The sequence below is a fragment of the Cottoperca gobio genome, chromosome 10, assembly GCF_900634415.1.
Source record: "Cottoperca gobio chromosome 10, fCotGob3.1, whole genome shotgun sequence".
In the NCBI taxonomy this organism is placed as follows: domain Eukaryota; kingdom Metazoa; phylum Chordata; class Actinopteri; order Perciformes; family Bovichtidae; genus Cottoperca; species Cottoperca gobio.
In genome coordinates, this window is record NC_041364.1 from 19217476 (window position 1) to 19233666 (window position 16191).

The 16191-nt window shown below is 42.2% G+C and overlaps 1 protein-coding gene across 3 annotated transcripts in view; it reads right to left on the reverse strand.

Moving 5' to 3' along the window:
* LOC115014454 (connector enhancer of kinase suppressor of ras 2) overlaps window positions 1–16191 on the reverse strand; it is a 69575-nt gene that overhangs the window by 34173 nt on the left and 19211 nt on the right. For all 3 annotated transcript variants that reach the window (XM_029441303.1, XM_029441304.1, XM_029441305.1), the window contains exons 3-5: window positions 12674–12876; window positions 11209–11296; window positions 9061–9102 (exon numbers count right to left, since the gene is read on the reverse strand). In XM_029441303.1, the coding sequence (XP_029297163.1) occupies window positions 9061–9102; window positions 11209–11296; window positions 12674–12876 (333 nt within the window). The remainder of the gene's footprint in view (window positions 1–9060; window positions 9103–11208; window positions 11297–12673; window positions 12877–16191) is intronic.

Sequence of the window (16191 nt, forward strand, 5' to 3'; positions counted from 1 at the left end):
AATGGAATTAGATGGCATTCGGCTTGTGGTGCTCAAAGCGCCAAAAAAATACATTTGAAAAACTCAACAGTACTGTCTCTTTCAAAAAATCACGACCCGGTTATTCAAGATTATCCACAGACCTTGTTGTGAGCTGTTTCAGGTAGGAACTATTTTATCTCTACCGTATCACCGCGTTAAAAGAAAGCGTGCATCTACTCATAGAGGAGAGATTCTCCGGAGATCACCTGAGCTAGCTAACTTTACAGCTCAGCTAAGGACCGTAAATGTTTACATCTCACGCTGTCATGAGTAGATGCTTCTGCGTAGGTGATACGGTAGAAAGAAAATAGTTGTATAAGTGAAACTGCTCACAACAAGGTCTGTGGGTTATCTTGAGTAACCGGGTCATCAAATGTATTTTTCTTGCCACTTTGAGCGCCACAAGCCGAGTGCCATCTAGTTTCATTATATTCTAAAGAAGGCAGACATCTCTAAAGCCTCAGCAACACACACCAAAACAATCGATAGATTGATAAATAGCACTACAGGTGATAGGGAAAATGTGCATTTTTTGGGGGGATATTGCATGGATCCCAATAAAAAGACAATAGAAAACCAATAAATCCAATTTATACCATTAAGTTGACACATTGGTCGACTTTCCTTCTTCCAAATGGAAATAATGTCCCGTTGCAAAATTGAGAGATAAAACACCAGATTTCAACTGTGCATCATCATCACCATCATCATTACCATAATCATCATCATCATCATCATCATCATCATCATATGTGTAAGTGTCACTTCACTTACACCTAATTAATTTATAAAACACATATAGTAGTGAACAAGGATCAGCAAAGAAGCAGCATCTGAACACAAACACCTCCTTTCTCTCTCTCTGTCTCTCTCTATGTCTCTCTCTCTCTGTCTCTCTCTGAGTGCATGCTGAGAGTTTGTGTGCGAGTGAGACGCTGAGTGTGTGCTTTTCGTTTCTTATTTCTAATTAGTTTGTTTAATAATGGGTGTTAATTTAACTTAAGTTACTGGTGATAGTTTGGTATAGTTTAACTTTCGGTACGTTTGGGTGTGGTGTTTGAGGTGTGTGGGGATTTCGCTTGCCGGTGTCTCGCCGGTCGGCGTCTGACGCCATGGTAAATGGGGAATTCTCCAAGCTTACGAGGAAACATGGCATTAAGATGTCTGCCGGTTTCCCGTGTAGCGTGGAGGATATTGGTTTAGCTGTGGGGGATAAGGTCGGATACAGCAGCATTAGATCACTGGCACGGATGAACGGCGCTGTTGTCATTTTCCTGGATCAGCGGGAGAAGGTGAACCGCGTCGTTGAGACAGGTATCGTGGTGAACGATTTGTTTGTGCAGGTAATGCCTCTCACGCAATCCGCAACCAAAGTTGTTATTTCAAACGTCCCTCTGTTCATAACCGATGAGTTTCTCAGCAGAGAGCTGTCCAGACACGGGAAAGTTGTATCTCCAGTGAAAAAGATCCTGTCTGGATGTAAGTCTCAGTTACTTAAACATGTAGTGCAGGGGTGTCCAAACTACGGTTGGCCCTCGGTCCATTTTTAATTGGCCCGCAGCAAATTCTAAAAGTATAATGGAATATGGCCCAGATAGAAACTTGTGCTTGAATGTTTTGTACTTCTTAGTTCTAACACAGAAACACAGTTTTGACTTGTCAGCTAACTTAAAACATCAAGTGTCAGATAAAGCTTGTGCTTTAGATTTTTACTGATTGCATGTGATGAGAGCACAGATACCACAGACACCGCACAGCTGTTCATTTTTTTTGCGGGGAGTTGATGATAACGTTTGCCTTACGGAAGAGCTGCTAGGTCTTAGGAGTCTAAAGGAAACAACATAATTCGAGCACAAGGACTTAACCACAGATATTTTCAAGCTTTCCTGTCTGATGTCGATGCTGAATACGGGACGCACTCTACAGTTCTGATGTCCGCTGGCTGAGTCGCGGCTCCGTGCTGCAGCGGTTTTATTACCTGAGATCATAAATCGATCTGTTTTTGAAAGAGAAGGACCAACCTCTTCATGAGCTGAGAGACCCTCCATGTTTGGCAGACCTGGCATTTTTAGTTGATCTTACTGGTCATCTCAACACTGAACAAGAGCCGACTGCGCACATGAAAGCATTCTGTGTGAAGCTCCGTCTCTTTGAGACACAACTACGCAACTTCAATGTTGGTCACTTCCCCACTCAAATATGTGAGCAAACATTTTCTGTGAACTCTGAACAAAAGCAGATTGAGAACCAAAATGAGCGACAGCCATCTCTGTGATGTCCTTCGTATCTCAACCACCAAACTTACTCCTGACCTGTAGCATCCTTCAGTCCAAAGCGCAGCATCACTGCTCCCACTGAGTGCAACGCTGTTCCCATTATAGGCGAGTTAAAACATATATTACACAATCCATCCCCATTTCCCCTCATTCCCTCCCCGTTGATTTTTTTTTTAGGCAATATACTTCAAAAATACCTCATCGGGTATGAAATGTTTTGGGTGCGGGGAGGAGGGACACACCGCAAGGACCTGTCCGAGGCGCGGGGACCCAGCTCCGTCTGGTCCAGGAGGGGCGGCGGCTGCTGCGGCGGAGGGCTCTCCACCGAGGGTAGCCATGGCTCTGGCGGGGAGATCTCCGCCGGCCGCTCCAGCTGTGCCTGATCTGGCGCACGAGGTGTGTAGTGTTATTTTAAGTGGTGTGGGGAAAAATAATGGGGAAAAAAATGACCAAGATATTCTAGGTGGTGTAGGAGGAAGTGAGGTCGAAAAAAACAAGGAGGGAGAAGAGGAGCAGGTACAGGAGGAAGGTGTGTTGGGAGGAGAGCAGGTAAAAGAGGCAGTTGATTTGGGAGGAGAGCAGAAAAAGGAGGCAACTGATTTGGGAGGAGAGCAGGTGACAGAGGCAAGTGATTTGGGAGGAGAGCAGGTGAAGGAGGCAGGAGAGGTGCGTGTAGAGGAGGCAGGTGGTGTGGGAGGAGAGCCAGCAGAGGTGATAGGAGAGGTGCAGGAAAACATGGCAGGAAAAGAAAGGAATACATGGAGTGAGCAGGTAGAGGATGGAGGTGGAGGAGGAAGAGGCAGCAGTAGCACTGGAGACAGTACAACAAAAACCTGCTGCCAAATGTAAGAAAAGGTCAAAGAAAGCATCCAGCGATGCTAAAAACAGTAAAGTTGTGGAAGAGGGACAGACTGTGAGAAGGCAGGGACAGGCGGACAAGAGTCTTAGTGAAGATGAGTGTGTGTCTGACAGCAGTGATATCCCTGGTTTTCATTTAAGTAACAGTCAGAAGGAAAACATGTACACGGCTGAAAGTTTAAAAGTTTTCCTCCAACAAACTAAAATCCAACATTGTGTAAAGGTGGAGGATTATTTTCCAGATTTGGTCAATTTTAATACCTCAACCAGACTCCATATGAGTCACAGAGAGGAGTATGGCCTCACTGAACAGGAGTATTATAGATTAAAGAAACTTGTGGTAAAAGTAAAAAGACAAATACATGTTGATGATGCGTGTCTTAATTAATATGTTTGTTTGTTTTTTTGCTTTTAACATCTCAGTAGTGATGGATACTTTCAGAGTGGGTGTTTTAAATGTTAATGGAGCCAGAGTCTTAAAAAAAGAGGGCAAATCTATGAAACTGCAAAGATGAAACATGTTGAAGTATTTTTTTTACAAGAAACACACAGTGATAGTTTTAATGAGATAGACTGGAGGAGAGAGTGGGAAGGGGAAATCATTTAAAGCCACAACACTTCTCTTAGTGGAGGAATGGGCTTCCTTTTCACCAAGTCTTTTACTCCAGTCTCACTGGAGGTCGAGCATTTTATCGAGGGGAGGTTGCTTTTAGTTAAAGCAAGGTTTGACCTTTTTACAACAGTTTTTATAAATGTATACACTCCAACAATCGGTGCAGAGAGGAAGCTGTTTTTATAAAAAGTTAATGATGTGTAAATGGCTGTGCCTTGGAGGATTTCTTATTCTTGGGAGGGGATTTTAACTGCACAGAAAATGCATCTTTAGATCGCAACCATGCAGAGCGTCCCAGAATGCTCTGAGGCAGCTGGTCCACTCCCATGGCCTAGTGGATGTATGGAGAAGAATGCATGCAGATGATCGACAATATACATGGTCTCACCATCGAGATAATAGGATTTCCTCAGCCAGGTTAGATCGTATTTATTGTTTTAAACATCATTTTAATATTTATAAACTGCAGCATCATTCCGGCTGGTTTTACAGATCATGTTTTGCTTTTATGTAATGTTTTTATTAGAAACATAAAGCCAACAAGTGCATATTGGCATTTTAACTAAGTTTTGACTTTTGATAAACATTTTAGACAGGTCCTTATTTATTTCTGGAGTGATTTTAGCAGTCTTAGGCAGTGAGACTGAAATAAAAATGCTTTGTCAACAGCACACCCTCAATGTTACACAAGACATCACCAGATCTATGAAAGACCTGGAGGGTGATATAGTGGAACTAGAAAAAATCAGTGAGTCCACGAGAGATCGAGGATATATTGAAATCCTCAAAATTAAGAAAATGACTTTAGCGGTGGCGTTTTGAAAACGCCACCGCTAAAGCCATTTTCTTAATTAAAAAAATAAAAAGATGGATGCTCCCTCTAGTTTCTTCTTCTGTCTGGAGAAAAAGAACGGACAGAAGAGGGTAATCCATTCTCTTCTCTCAGACACAGGGCAAGAAATAACTGAACCAAGCCAGATAAGAAGGCGAGCCGTGAGTTTTTATTCTTCCCTCTACTCCAGAGAGTATGAGGGAGATGAAACACTCCTCGGAAGGTTCTATGATTCACTACCACAGGTCTCAGAAGAGACCAACTCACAGTTGGAGGGGCATTTGACTATGCGGGGGCTGCAGGTAGCTTTACAGGCCATGCAGGGAAGGCGAGCTCCCGGCATCGACGGTCTCACAGTCAAGTTTTTTAAAGCCTTCTGGGACATTTTATCAAATGATCTTTTAGATGTTTTTAATGAAAGCCTGGCCTCTGGTTCCATGCCGATGTCTTGCCGCAGAGCAGTAATAACACTTCTGCCTAAGAAGGGAAACCTGCAGGACATTGGTAATTGGTGTCCTGTGTCTTTGCTGTGTGTGGATTATAAGCTTCTGTCCCGGCCACCAGGCTGGGGGGGGGGGGGCTATGGAGCGGGTCATATACCGGGACCAGACCTACTGTGTTCCCAGCAGGTCCATGGTAGACAATGTCCACCTAATTCGAGATGTTTTGGAGGTCGCCAGCTCATTGGGCATTAATATTGGTCTGATTTCTCTGGATCAGGAAAAGGCTTTTGACCGGGTTGAACACAACTTCCTCTGGAAAGTGATGGAGAGTTTTGGGTTCAGCCCTGGATTCATAGCTAAGATCAAGGTGTTGTACAGTGAAGTTGAGAGTGTGCTGAAGTTCAATGGTAGTCTGTGTGCTCCTTTTAGAGTGTGTAGAGGGGTCCAGCAGGGCTGTGCTCTGTCAGGAATGCTCTATGCGCTCTCCCTTGAACCTACAAGGTCTTTTTTTACCTGGTTGTAGTAGCAGCATTATTTTATCAGCTTATGTGGATGATGTCATTGGAAGCCAGAAGGAGGCAGATATTTGAACCAATATTGTAAAAGATTTTAGCACAGCATCGGCAGCGAGGGTAAATTGGAAGAAAAGTGAAGCCCTCGCTGTTGGGGAGTGTCGTGGTGGTCACCCAGTTCTTCCCCAGAGCCTCACCTGGAAAAGAGATGGAATAAAATATCTATGTGTGTTTTTAGGAAAAGAAAATATAGTCCACAAGAACTGGGAGAACGTCACTGAAAAGATTGAGGGAAGGATTTCCAAATGGAAATGGCTGCTCCCTCAGATGTCTTTTAGAGGCAGGGTTTTGGTTTTAAACAACCTTGTGGCATCCCAACTGAGACACCGTCTGACCTGTGTGGACCCTCCCTCAGGCCTTTTAGCTAAAATACAGAAAGAAATAGTAGATTTCTTTTGGGATGGTCTACACTGGGTGCCACAAGGCGTGCTGTATTTATCCAGAGAGGAGGGGGGACAGGGCCTAGTCCACCTGGCCAGCCGAACAGGCTCTTTTAGACTCCAATTTTGAAAGAAATATTTTACCGGTCCGGCTGATTTGGTTTGGAGAGAAGTGGCCAGCTGTATCCTCAGACACGTGAGTAACCTGGGGCTGGATACTGCTCTGTTTTTAACTGATTCAAAATTGTTGTGAGCTGCCTCCATTTTATCAGAGTGTTTTTAAGTGTTGGACCCTTTTTGACCATAAAAGGTGCCCTAAGTCTGACTCTCTACACTGGTTGTTGATGGAGCCTCTAATTCACAGGGCCAGGCTGGACACCAGCAGCAGCAACACACCCGGCCTGATGGTGGCGCTGTGCAGCTCAAGGACCCTGTGATTACAACAGCTGGTGGATGCAGTGGGGCTGGCGCTGAATGATGCCCGAGCCCTGAGCTCTCTGCTGGGTCTAACCTCTAGCCGGGTGTCTCGGAGGATCCTGCAGCTCTGGAGCCAGAGATTCTCTGGAGAGGAGAGGAGCCTCCTCATCGAATACAGTCAGGGAAAGACCGTTCCAGACCCAGCGGAACCGTTTCCAGAAATCTATCTCAGCCCCTGGCTGGGAGAACTGACCGGCCCCCTGCTCAAGGTCACTAACCCAGCAAAACTGTCGCTGCACAGAGCAGACAAAACAACTTTCTATGCGAACTGTGTGAAAAGCATCAATAGAAAAGGCCTGTGCTGTTGCACGGGCCTTTTCTATTGATGACCCTCCAATGTGTGGAGTAATAGACTAGGTGGAGAAAGCGGACTGGGTCCACAGTGGAGGATTTTATACAAACCCCCCCCCTCAAAAAGCGGACTGCCGACCTTCAGTGGAGGATTTTACATGGAGCTATCGGTTCCAATGCTTTCATCTCTGTTATTAATAATGCTGTTTTAAATAATTGTCCATTTTGTAATTTATGTGAGACTGTCTTCCACGTTTTCACTGAATGTAAGAGACTCACCGGTTTCTTCTCTCTTTTAACATTGGTTTTGAGTCTCTTTGATGTTATTTTTCCTGAGAGTGTTTTTATCATGGGAGCTGCCTACACAAAAGAAAAAAAAGAAAAGTGGCAGCTCCTAAACTTCCTCTCAGGAGAAGCCAAAATGGCCATCTACATAAGCAGAAAGAACAGTGTGGAAAACAGAGAAGGGCAGGAGGCGAAAGCAGTGTGGCTGTGCAATATTAGAGCAAGACTCTGGCTCGAGTTCAGGTTTTATAAACATATAGGAGACATAGACACTTTTAAACAAAGTTGGTGTTTTAAAAATATTATCTGTTCCGTCAGTGATGACGAATTACACTTTGCACAAGCTTTTATTGGATAGTTTTTTATTATTTTTCTGTTTTTGATGGTGTCATTGTTGTGGTGTGTCTCTTTTTCATTTTTGTTGCACTGGGTGTACATGGGTCGTTTTTGGGCCGTGTGTGGACCTGGTGTGGTGGTGCGGGAACTGTTCTGGTCCGTGGATTGAGGGTGGGGAAAGGGTGGGTAGTGATTTGTGGTGATCGAGAACGGAGAATTGAGAATCATTCGGAGAATTGAATGATGGAATGAGTTGATTTCCGGGGGTGTGGCGGGGAAACACTCACATGGGGTGGCTTTGTGGGTCGATGCGAGTCATTTTTTACCCATGTTGTGCCTTGGAAGGGTAGTGATACAAAAATGATTGTTTACGATTGATTTGTGATGATAAAGGGTTAAATGTATATATCTTGTATTCGTTGTTTTAAGCACTTTATTTTAAAAGAGTTTGTACAATTGAAAAATATGTAAATAAAGTGTTTTTTGAAAAATCTAAATAATATCTCTCTCTCTCTGTCTCTCTCTCTCTCTCTCTCTCTGTCTCTCTCTCTCTCTGTCTCTCTCTCTCTCTCTCTTCTCTCTCTCTCTCTCTCTCTCTCTCTCTCTCTCTCTCTCTCTCTCTCTCTCTCTCCCTCCCTCCCTTCACGCTGTCTCCCTGTTTCACACATAAACCTCCCACTCATAACATACTTAGTCATGTGTAGCCTTTAGTGTGGCACCCAGGGTTTGTCCACACATGTGTAGAACCATTTAAATAATTGAATTTGCCTGATGTCACTGTCCTGTGTCATTAACAGGCCTGTAACAACAGAGGTCAACGACTAAGGGGGAGTCTCTTCGACAGGGGGGACATTGCACCACAGGGACAGTAACATCCCAAATACAGACTTATGATTGGATTTGTTTATAGAAATATGTAATACAATTGCATATATACCGTATGCTGACAGAACATCTGATGTACGATTTATTTCTTGGCATAAAATGCTTTTCTGTGAACTGCTCCTGCCGACATTTTATTTTGTTTCCTCCACCCGACCTTGAATGGCAGCAGGAAGTGTCCCGGTCCAACTGTCAGCCCGGATCACACACTAGCTGCTCACTCGGTTTCACACGTGGACATGGACAGTTCTCCGTCAAACATGCATGCGCACACACACACACACACACACACACACACACACACACACACACACACACACAGACACACACACAGAAGCTAAACTGGAGCGATCAAAAGGCCTCAGGCTCGCTTGCACTTTAACATGCACAGTTTTGTGCCACAAATACCCACAAAAACACATACACTGTGTGTGTTTGACATGCACACACACAGACTCCCACACATAAAACACACACATTGTTCAGCTTTTCAATGTGTTTAGGATCTCATGCAAGTTTGTTTCAGAACCATAAGCCAAATTGCGAAAGAATGGGCCTCATGCAGGAAGAAGGAAGCTTAATTTGGTTTGAATCCACAGTTTGTTCTTATGTTATGCTACATTAGGAAAGCAGTCTTGTTGTAACTATTTTTTATCTATCCATTTAAAAGTTGTCATTGTTTACTATGCCATGGTGCCTCTTCAGTGTGTTCTGTGATGGAAACAGGCCAACAACAACTTTGCATCATTATTGATCTTTTCAAAATAATTTGACATTTTAAAGCAGAAACTTACCACATGGAGAATCTTATTCTCTGTCTCATACACAGTGCAATCCTGTAAAACGAGAAGAAGGCAGAGAGAGAAGAACAATACATGAGATGGATGTGAACATCCGCATGGAAGCTCAAATATCTCCCTCCTCCCAATATAACAACCAGGAAAGATGGAAATAAGACAAATGAGACGGCCAACAGGAGGAAAGATGGATGACTTTTCAATAGAGAACATCAGCAGTCAGCTATTTCATTTCTAACCATCCGTATTATGCATATTACTTTATAATCTAGGCAGACTAAAACATTGGAATGACCAGTTCTGGATCTGCTGCCTGGAGCTTCACGAGCCTCCGCAGGATTTAGAAAGTACATTATTTGAAAATGACAGATTGTTATTTAACGATAGCTGATAGTTAATCTATTTCTGGGAAAGCAGCCCACTGAAACCACCAGATGTGCATGGAAGTATTTAATTCATCTGTTTGATACATTAGTGCGGGCGGTGCTGCCACCTTTGTCTGTCTCGCTGCACCCTGGCAGCCACATGTTCATTTGGCCCATTGTGGAACCCACGGTGGCCCCTTTCTCCTCCCTCTCCTCTGGCCCTTGTAAGAGGGGATGGGTGTTATCTGCTCGGCTCCAGGACTTACTCCGGGCACACGTACAAACACACTCTCACACACTCTCAGTAGGCTCTTACAGGGAGGATGTAGATGGAGTCCAGGAGAGCAGACATACATTCTGTCCAAACAATGAGATTTCTGCATTATCAGAGTGTGTGTGAATGCACATCCATGTACTGCTCAATTTTGAGAGTTTGGCCTATTTTGCTTCCATAACATGTTGTCTTTCAGACTAGTGGGAAAAAAACATCCAAAATATACATTCAGGTGTTTAATATACTAACTTTGTCTATTATCTACTATTGTCTACTGCATCTGTAGATTTCTCCTAAATTCATTAGAAGTTAGTAATAGATATCTATCCTGCCTCATTCAAACAGAAAATTGCAACACAACACAAATTATTTATCTTAATGTAAGTAATCAATTGGGTGTTTCATGGTGATATCTCTTAGTTTAAAAGTTTACCCCATTCACCTACAAATCAAATAAAATTTATTTATATAGCCCAATATCACAAATTATACATTTGTCTCAGTGTGCTTTACAGACTGTACAGGTTACGACACCCTCTGTCCTTAGACTCTCGCATCACACAAGGAAACACTTTCTAAAATAAACCCCAGAATTAAAGGGGGAAAAATGTATATTATTTTACAGTACATATCCTTAAATGCAGTTTTCTCAAAATGAGTCTTTTTCTGCTCCGAGCCAGAAATCTACACTACAGTAACACTTACAAACACCAAATGTTCCAGTTTCATTCCTATCCATGTTCGGAAGGTTTAATGGTCCCTCCGCCTCACTCCCTGCCGCTCAGGAGAAGAACAAACTACTTAGCTAACTAACTTGCCATCCCATTCCGGAGCTGGGTCCTCTGTCTTTTCCCGGTGAGCTGCGATCACACTTTACTGCCCCATTGACATGTGTTGTCACCAAAACAACTAACAAGAATCACCATTTTCTTTTGTACTGGTCAAATGAGGTTGTGTCTAGATATTAACCGTCAATTTTTGAAACTTGGCAAAAACTTGCTGCCCGTCTAACTACCCTAACCATAACCATCTCGCAAGAGTTTCGCAAATCAAGGGCTAACATCTAGACATGACACGAAATGACCACAGAAAACAGTTAAAAGTCCGTTCTACTCCTATCCTATTTCTATGGTCTCGCCTTGAAACTGCATTTGTGTGTGTGAGTGTGGTGAATCTACACGAAGGAGCGAGCCAGAAGGGGAGCAGAAGGAGGACAGGAAATGAAGGGATGAGAGACCCCTAGTTCATTATTCCACCAGGGCCCACAAGTTGAGCAGAGGATGTGGTCTAACAGTGAGTCAATGAGTATTTTGCCAAAGGCTGTTACTGAGAGTGACTCGTCCCATCAGCCATGTTGCAAACAGCCTGCAGCAGCAGGCATATGTTTCACAAATAGTCAAATCTATAGAAATGAGCCAGAAAAGGTATTGACGATCCCAAAGAGTAATGAATACGGACATGATGCATTGTGTGATGCATGGATCCCGTGCGTTTGTATGGAATCACCTGTTGTACGATGGTGGTTAATTCTAGGCAGAGCTGCACAATGTTGTTCTTCAGTAATGAATACTCTGTCACACTGGCGAACGGAGACCTGAAGCAGACAAAAAAAAACAACAGAGTTCATAATCTGACAAATGCATCTGAGAGCTTTAAACATATGGTGAACTTTTGTTTATTGTTTTCAGCTAATGCTAATGTTTGGAGTATAGTGTTTTTTTCTGCACGGTGAACTGGCATACTAAGACAGGGTACAGGATATGTAAGTTGTTTTGAGTGCTTCATTTCCGTTTGATTTGATCAAGGTGTGTATGGTGAACACTCGGACAGAAAGATGGAATATTCATGTTTAACATTAAGTTTATTGATAAAATATAAAAAAGAGGAGGACTTGATATATTACTAGTATATTCACTTCTTCCTACTCATTTTTGCGTTATGAAATACTTTTACTAACAGTGTGATTCCAAAAGCTGAAATAGGGCAGTGAGAGAGGGTCGTAAAATATATTCTCTTTTCCTCTCAGAGCACATGAGCAAGTGATACAGACAAACAGCAATATTTGGTTTTATAAAACGGACATGTCAAATCAAGCAATCTGATTGGTTCTTAGCCGTGGTATAATGAGCGTATATCACGGGTAGAATTGTAGTTACTTTTCACAACAAGTCAGTATCCCTCCGCGTGTGAGAAAAAGCTACAACCGTTACAGCTGTTAAATTACGTCCGTTAAGAAACAAACTTACAAAGCTTTACTCTGGAGGAGTGGATTGATCAGTGCCTCTCTCCAGAGAAGAAAGCCCCTAAAAGACGACATGCAGAGCTACGTGAAGAGCAGCTGTTAGTGTTGTTGCATAGCAACCACCTCGCACTACGTTTTGTGCAGAAGGCAACGGAGGGACTATTTTATTTTGAACATCATTATTTAATAATACAAACTATTTAAATTGGAGTGTGTATTTTTCTTTCATATTGCCACACTTGGTAACCGTTTTATAAAAGCAATAGCTCACTTCAGACCGAACCACGCCCCTTAACTGTGATATAATGAGCGTATACCACGGCCTGTCGTGAGCTATTGCTTAAATAAATCATGGCCAGGAGGCTATGCAGCCGGGGATCTACTAAAGCTCAAACATTGCTTTATTTGTATGTGTTCTCAGTTTCATATGGTTACATCAGCTGATCTAACATAAAAACTTCTTTACCCATATATGAATTATGTTCATTATGTGTCACTTTTGTGTCAGTGGGAGAATGTAATGTGTTCCTGTTATTTTGTCCACTGCCTGGTGTGCCCTGTGTAGTAAAGTTACTGATTCATAATAACAGGTATACTTGCTCGTACATTACTATAGAATTTACATATTTAGATTTTTGTGATCATCCTTACTTGCTGAAAATTGGGGATGTTATCTGTAAATTAAAGGTCAAATTCATATTACAGTGTGGGCTCAGGTGTGGTTGTTACCTGTCAAGCCAGGCTAGCAGGTTCTTGGCTGCACCAATCAGATCCACCACCGAGGTGAGGAAGTCGTTGGGTAATCTCCGGGAAGCTCGTCCGTCGTAGTGCCCGCCCCTCCGCCGGCCCAGGATGAAGTTCTGGAGGTTCTTTGCCGAAGCGTTGAGTTTGTGGGACAGAGTCCGGAGGTTCTCCGTCTCTAGGCCGTAGTTCTAGAGGACAAACAGAGGGATTCGTTTCAGAAGTAGAACCACATATGTGTGTTGCTGCTGCTGCTCAGCTAACGTGCTGCTGTTGATTCGCAGTCCGTGTGAACATTGTGCTAGAAATCATTGGTCTGAGGGGACTTGTTGCAATAATTAGTTTGATCAAATGTTAAAGAAATAGTTTAGCATTGTAATCTTTCTGAGAGGTAGATGAGAAGATTGATACCGCTCTCATATTTGTCTGTTAAGTTCCATTGAGCTGGAGTCAGGATGCTGTTAGCTTAGCCTAAAAACAACTAGCTACAGCTCTTTTCAAAATGTTTAAATATGCCCAGAAACACCTCTTTTGTTAATACGTTCACTTATTCACTGTTACCTAGAAGTCGATAAAAAGCCTTTATGTATCCACAAAGAAACATGAAAGAGTAATATGAAACCACTGCAATATGTACTTTTACTTGTACCTGTCTAAATAAGGACTATCTTTCCACAAGTTGTATAGGATTGAACAGAAAAAGTAACTACTGTCATTAAAGTATAAGTGGTTATTCTGAGTGGAATGAACAGAAATCAGAATTACTATCTCTGAATACCCATTAGCATTGTTCATCTAACAGCCACTCTGCACACTAATACAAGAATACCAAGCTGGTCGAGTAGCCCATTACTGCACTGTGACCCTTTTAGATAAACACACACACACACACACACACACACACACACACACACACACACACACACACACACACACACACACACACACACACAGACAGACCCACTGAGCCACATTGCGCTCAGCGTCCCAAGGCACCTCCAGTCATGTCCTGCCTGACAGAGCCTGATTCCTGCTGACAAAGGCTACACACACACACACATCCTTGTAAAGTCAGATGCACAGGCTTAGCTAGACGTATCTATTCCTCCTCTGCCTCTAGATCTATTCTACATAGTCACGACCGCAGTGACTACAAAGGAGCGAGGGTTTCAGCAGTGGCAGCAGAGAGAGAGAGAGAATTGAGGAACTAAAGAGGCAGAAGACAAGAGGGAGAGAGAGCACCCAGCTATGCATCTCGCTGAAAACTAGGTCATGCATACACTGTGTTCTGTATAATCTTCTGTATTCTGTGGGAATGTAGATGTATACATGAACTTGGAGCGCAGATGTTTGCACAGCTGTAATTAGCCTGTCCTATGATTCGATCTGAAGCTGTGTGTGGCTCTCTCCAGGGGACGGAGTGCTGAGATGAAGCGGGGGAATAATGTCCCGCTGTGTCGACTGTCTGCGTGTGTGGTGAAGGAGAGATAAATAATTTGAGCACTGCGTGCATGTGTGTGCCTGTGTGCGTCTAATCAATACAGTAAGAGGGCGATGCCATAAAGCAACCCCCCCCCCCCCTCCCTCTTCCACCTTCATGTCGATGTGGTTGCCATAGCAGCCATGTGTGGAGTGGCCTCTCCTCTATGCTGATATCTCCACCATTGTTCACAGCTGTGGAGATCTGGGTTCACTGCCCACCTCAAGCTAATGAGTTTTGTATGAAGAGTGAATTTTAGATGTTTTACTGCAGGTTTTTCTTGTTTACCCAGATACAATTTTATACAACTGGAGGCTTTTTCCTCTTGATTTTTAGAAACATCTATTTATAGTCTTCAGTCATGTTGGTCCTTCTCTCTGGAATTCTCTAGCACATGAACTAAGGTCTGCTACAACAGTCTGTTATTTTAAAAGCAGAAAGAAACATGACTTTGTTTTGCAAGCTTTTAGTGCGTGGTAACGGGTATAACTTTTATTCTAGAAACATTATTATTATTCCCTTTTTATTACTAACTATTATTATTGATAACAATCTTAATAATAATACATTAATTGTATTCCCTTTTTTAAGGTTAATTACTATTATCAATAACAATATTAGTAATAATACATTCATTTTATTCCCTTGTTATTACATAATACCTTCTTATCTCATATGTTTGTATATGTACTTGTTTTTGTCATGTATAATCTTTGCTTCCATCCAGTCCACAATTCACTAATTTAATTAGATTTATAATAATACCATCTTATCTTATTCCCTTTGTATAAAAATTCCTCCTATGTTATATGTACTTATATATGTAATACCATCTTATATGTGTTCTTATCTTATGTGTATTTGTCATGCTTCTTTTATTTATTTTCTAAGCACATTGAGTCTACGCGCGTCGTATGAAATGTAAAACTTATGAAGCTGAACATGGTTTGATTTTTTTGTAATTAACTTTTTTATTGGACTGTTTCAAAGAAAGTGTTTTATTTCAGATAGTATTACCCCTGGGCAATCAACAACTAGATCAAAAAAACACTTACAAGACCATCAATCAAAGTGCTGTAGCAAAAAAAAGAAAAAAGGTTGTAATCCCTCAGAGACACATATGTGCACACATACATGCAAATCAAATTAAGGGCAATTTAAGCATTTAAGCTTTCCTATTTGGGACATGTGAGGTCTAATTAGCTCAAATGAACATGACAAGGACGATTAATGTATGACCAACTATGTAATAACTTTCAAGTAACACACAGGATTTAACATCAGTTTGGAGTCACACAGGGTGGCACTGAAAAGGAACCAACATAGAAAGCTGACTCATCTGCATGAAAGAGTGACAGGAGGAGATGACTGCATGAATTACTTTCTCAGAACAAAAGCAGAACTGGGACATAACTCCAGACGGAATAAAGCTACCAAATTATTATTATGGATTATGCCAAGATATTTTAAGTTTCAGAGTTGTTGTCCTGTCTGTTTGCATGTTTTCTTCCAGGTGCTTCAGTTTCCTCTCCAAAGTCCAAACCTATGAGTTTTTAATCAATCCGACTGTTGTCAGATTGATTAAAAACTCAATATCCCTGATAGATATGAATTTGTTTGTCCGTATGCTGGCCCTAACAGACTGCTGAGATGTGGTCTCTCTGCCTTTTTTGGATGAGAATGATGACTTTCCTCTGGTGCTGAAGAATAAAAGGAATGTAAAGACACTAACTGAAACGCATTCGTCAACGTTGGTTAAATGAGAGTTAGACCTCAGAAGTAAAGCGAGGTCTTGTCTAAGTGGCTCTAAAACAGAACCTTGGGGGACACCACAAGGACTGCTCCAATGTCGAACAGCTGACATAGATGTTGAAAAGTAAAGTTACAATTTGTTGACACATTTCATAGAGAGATGACAGGACACTTGGTGGCAGTTAAACACAATCTATAAGGTACAAAGACATCTGTGTCTTACTGCATGTTTTAAAAGATAATACACAGAAGTTAACTGAGTAATTTATTGTTG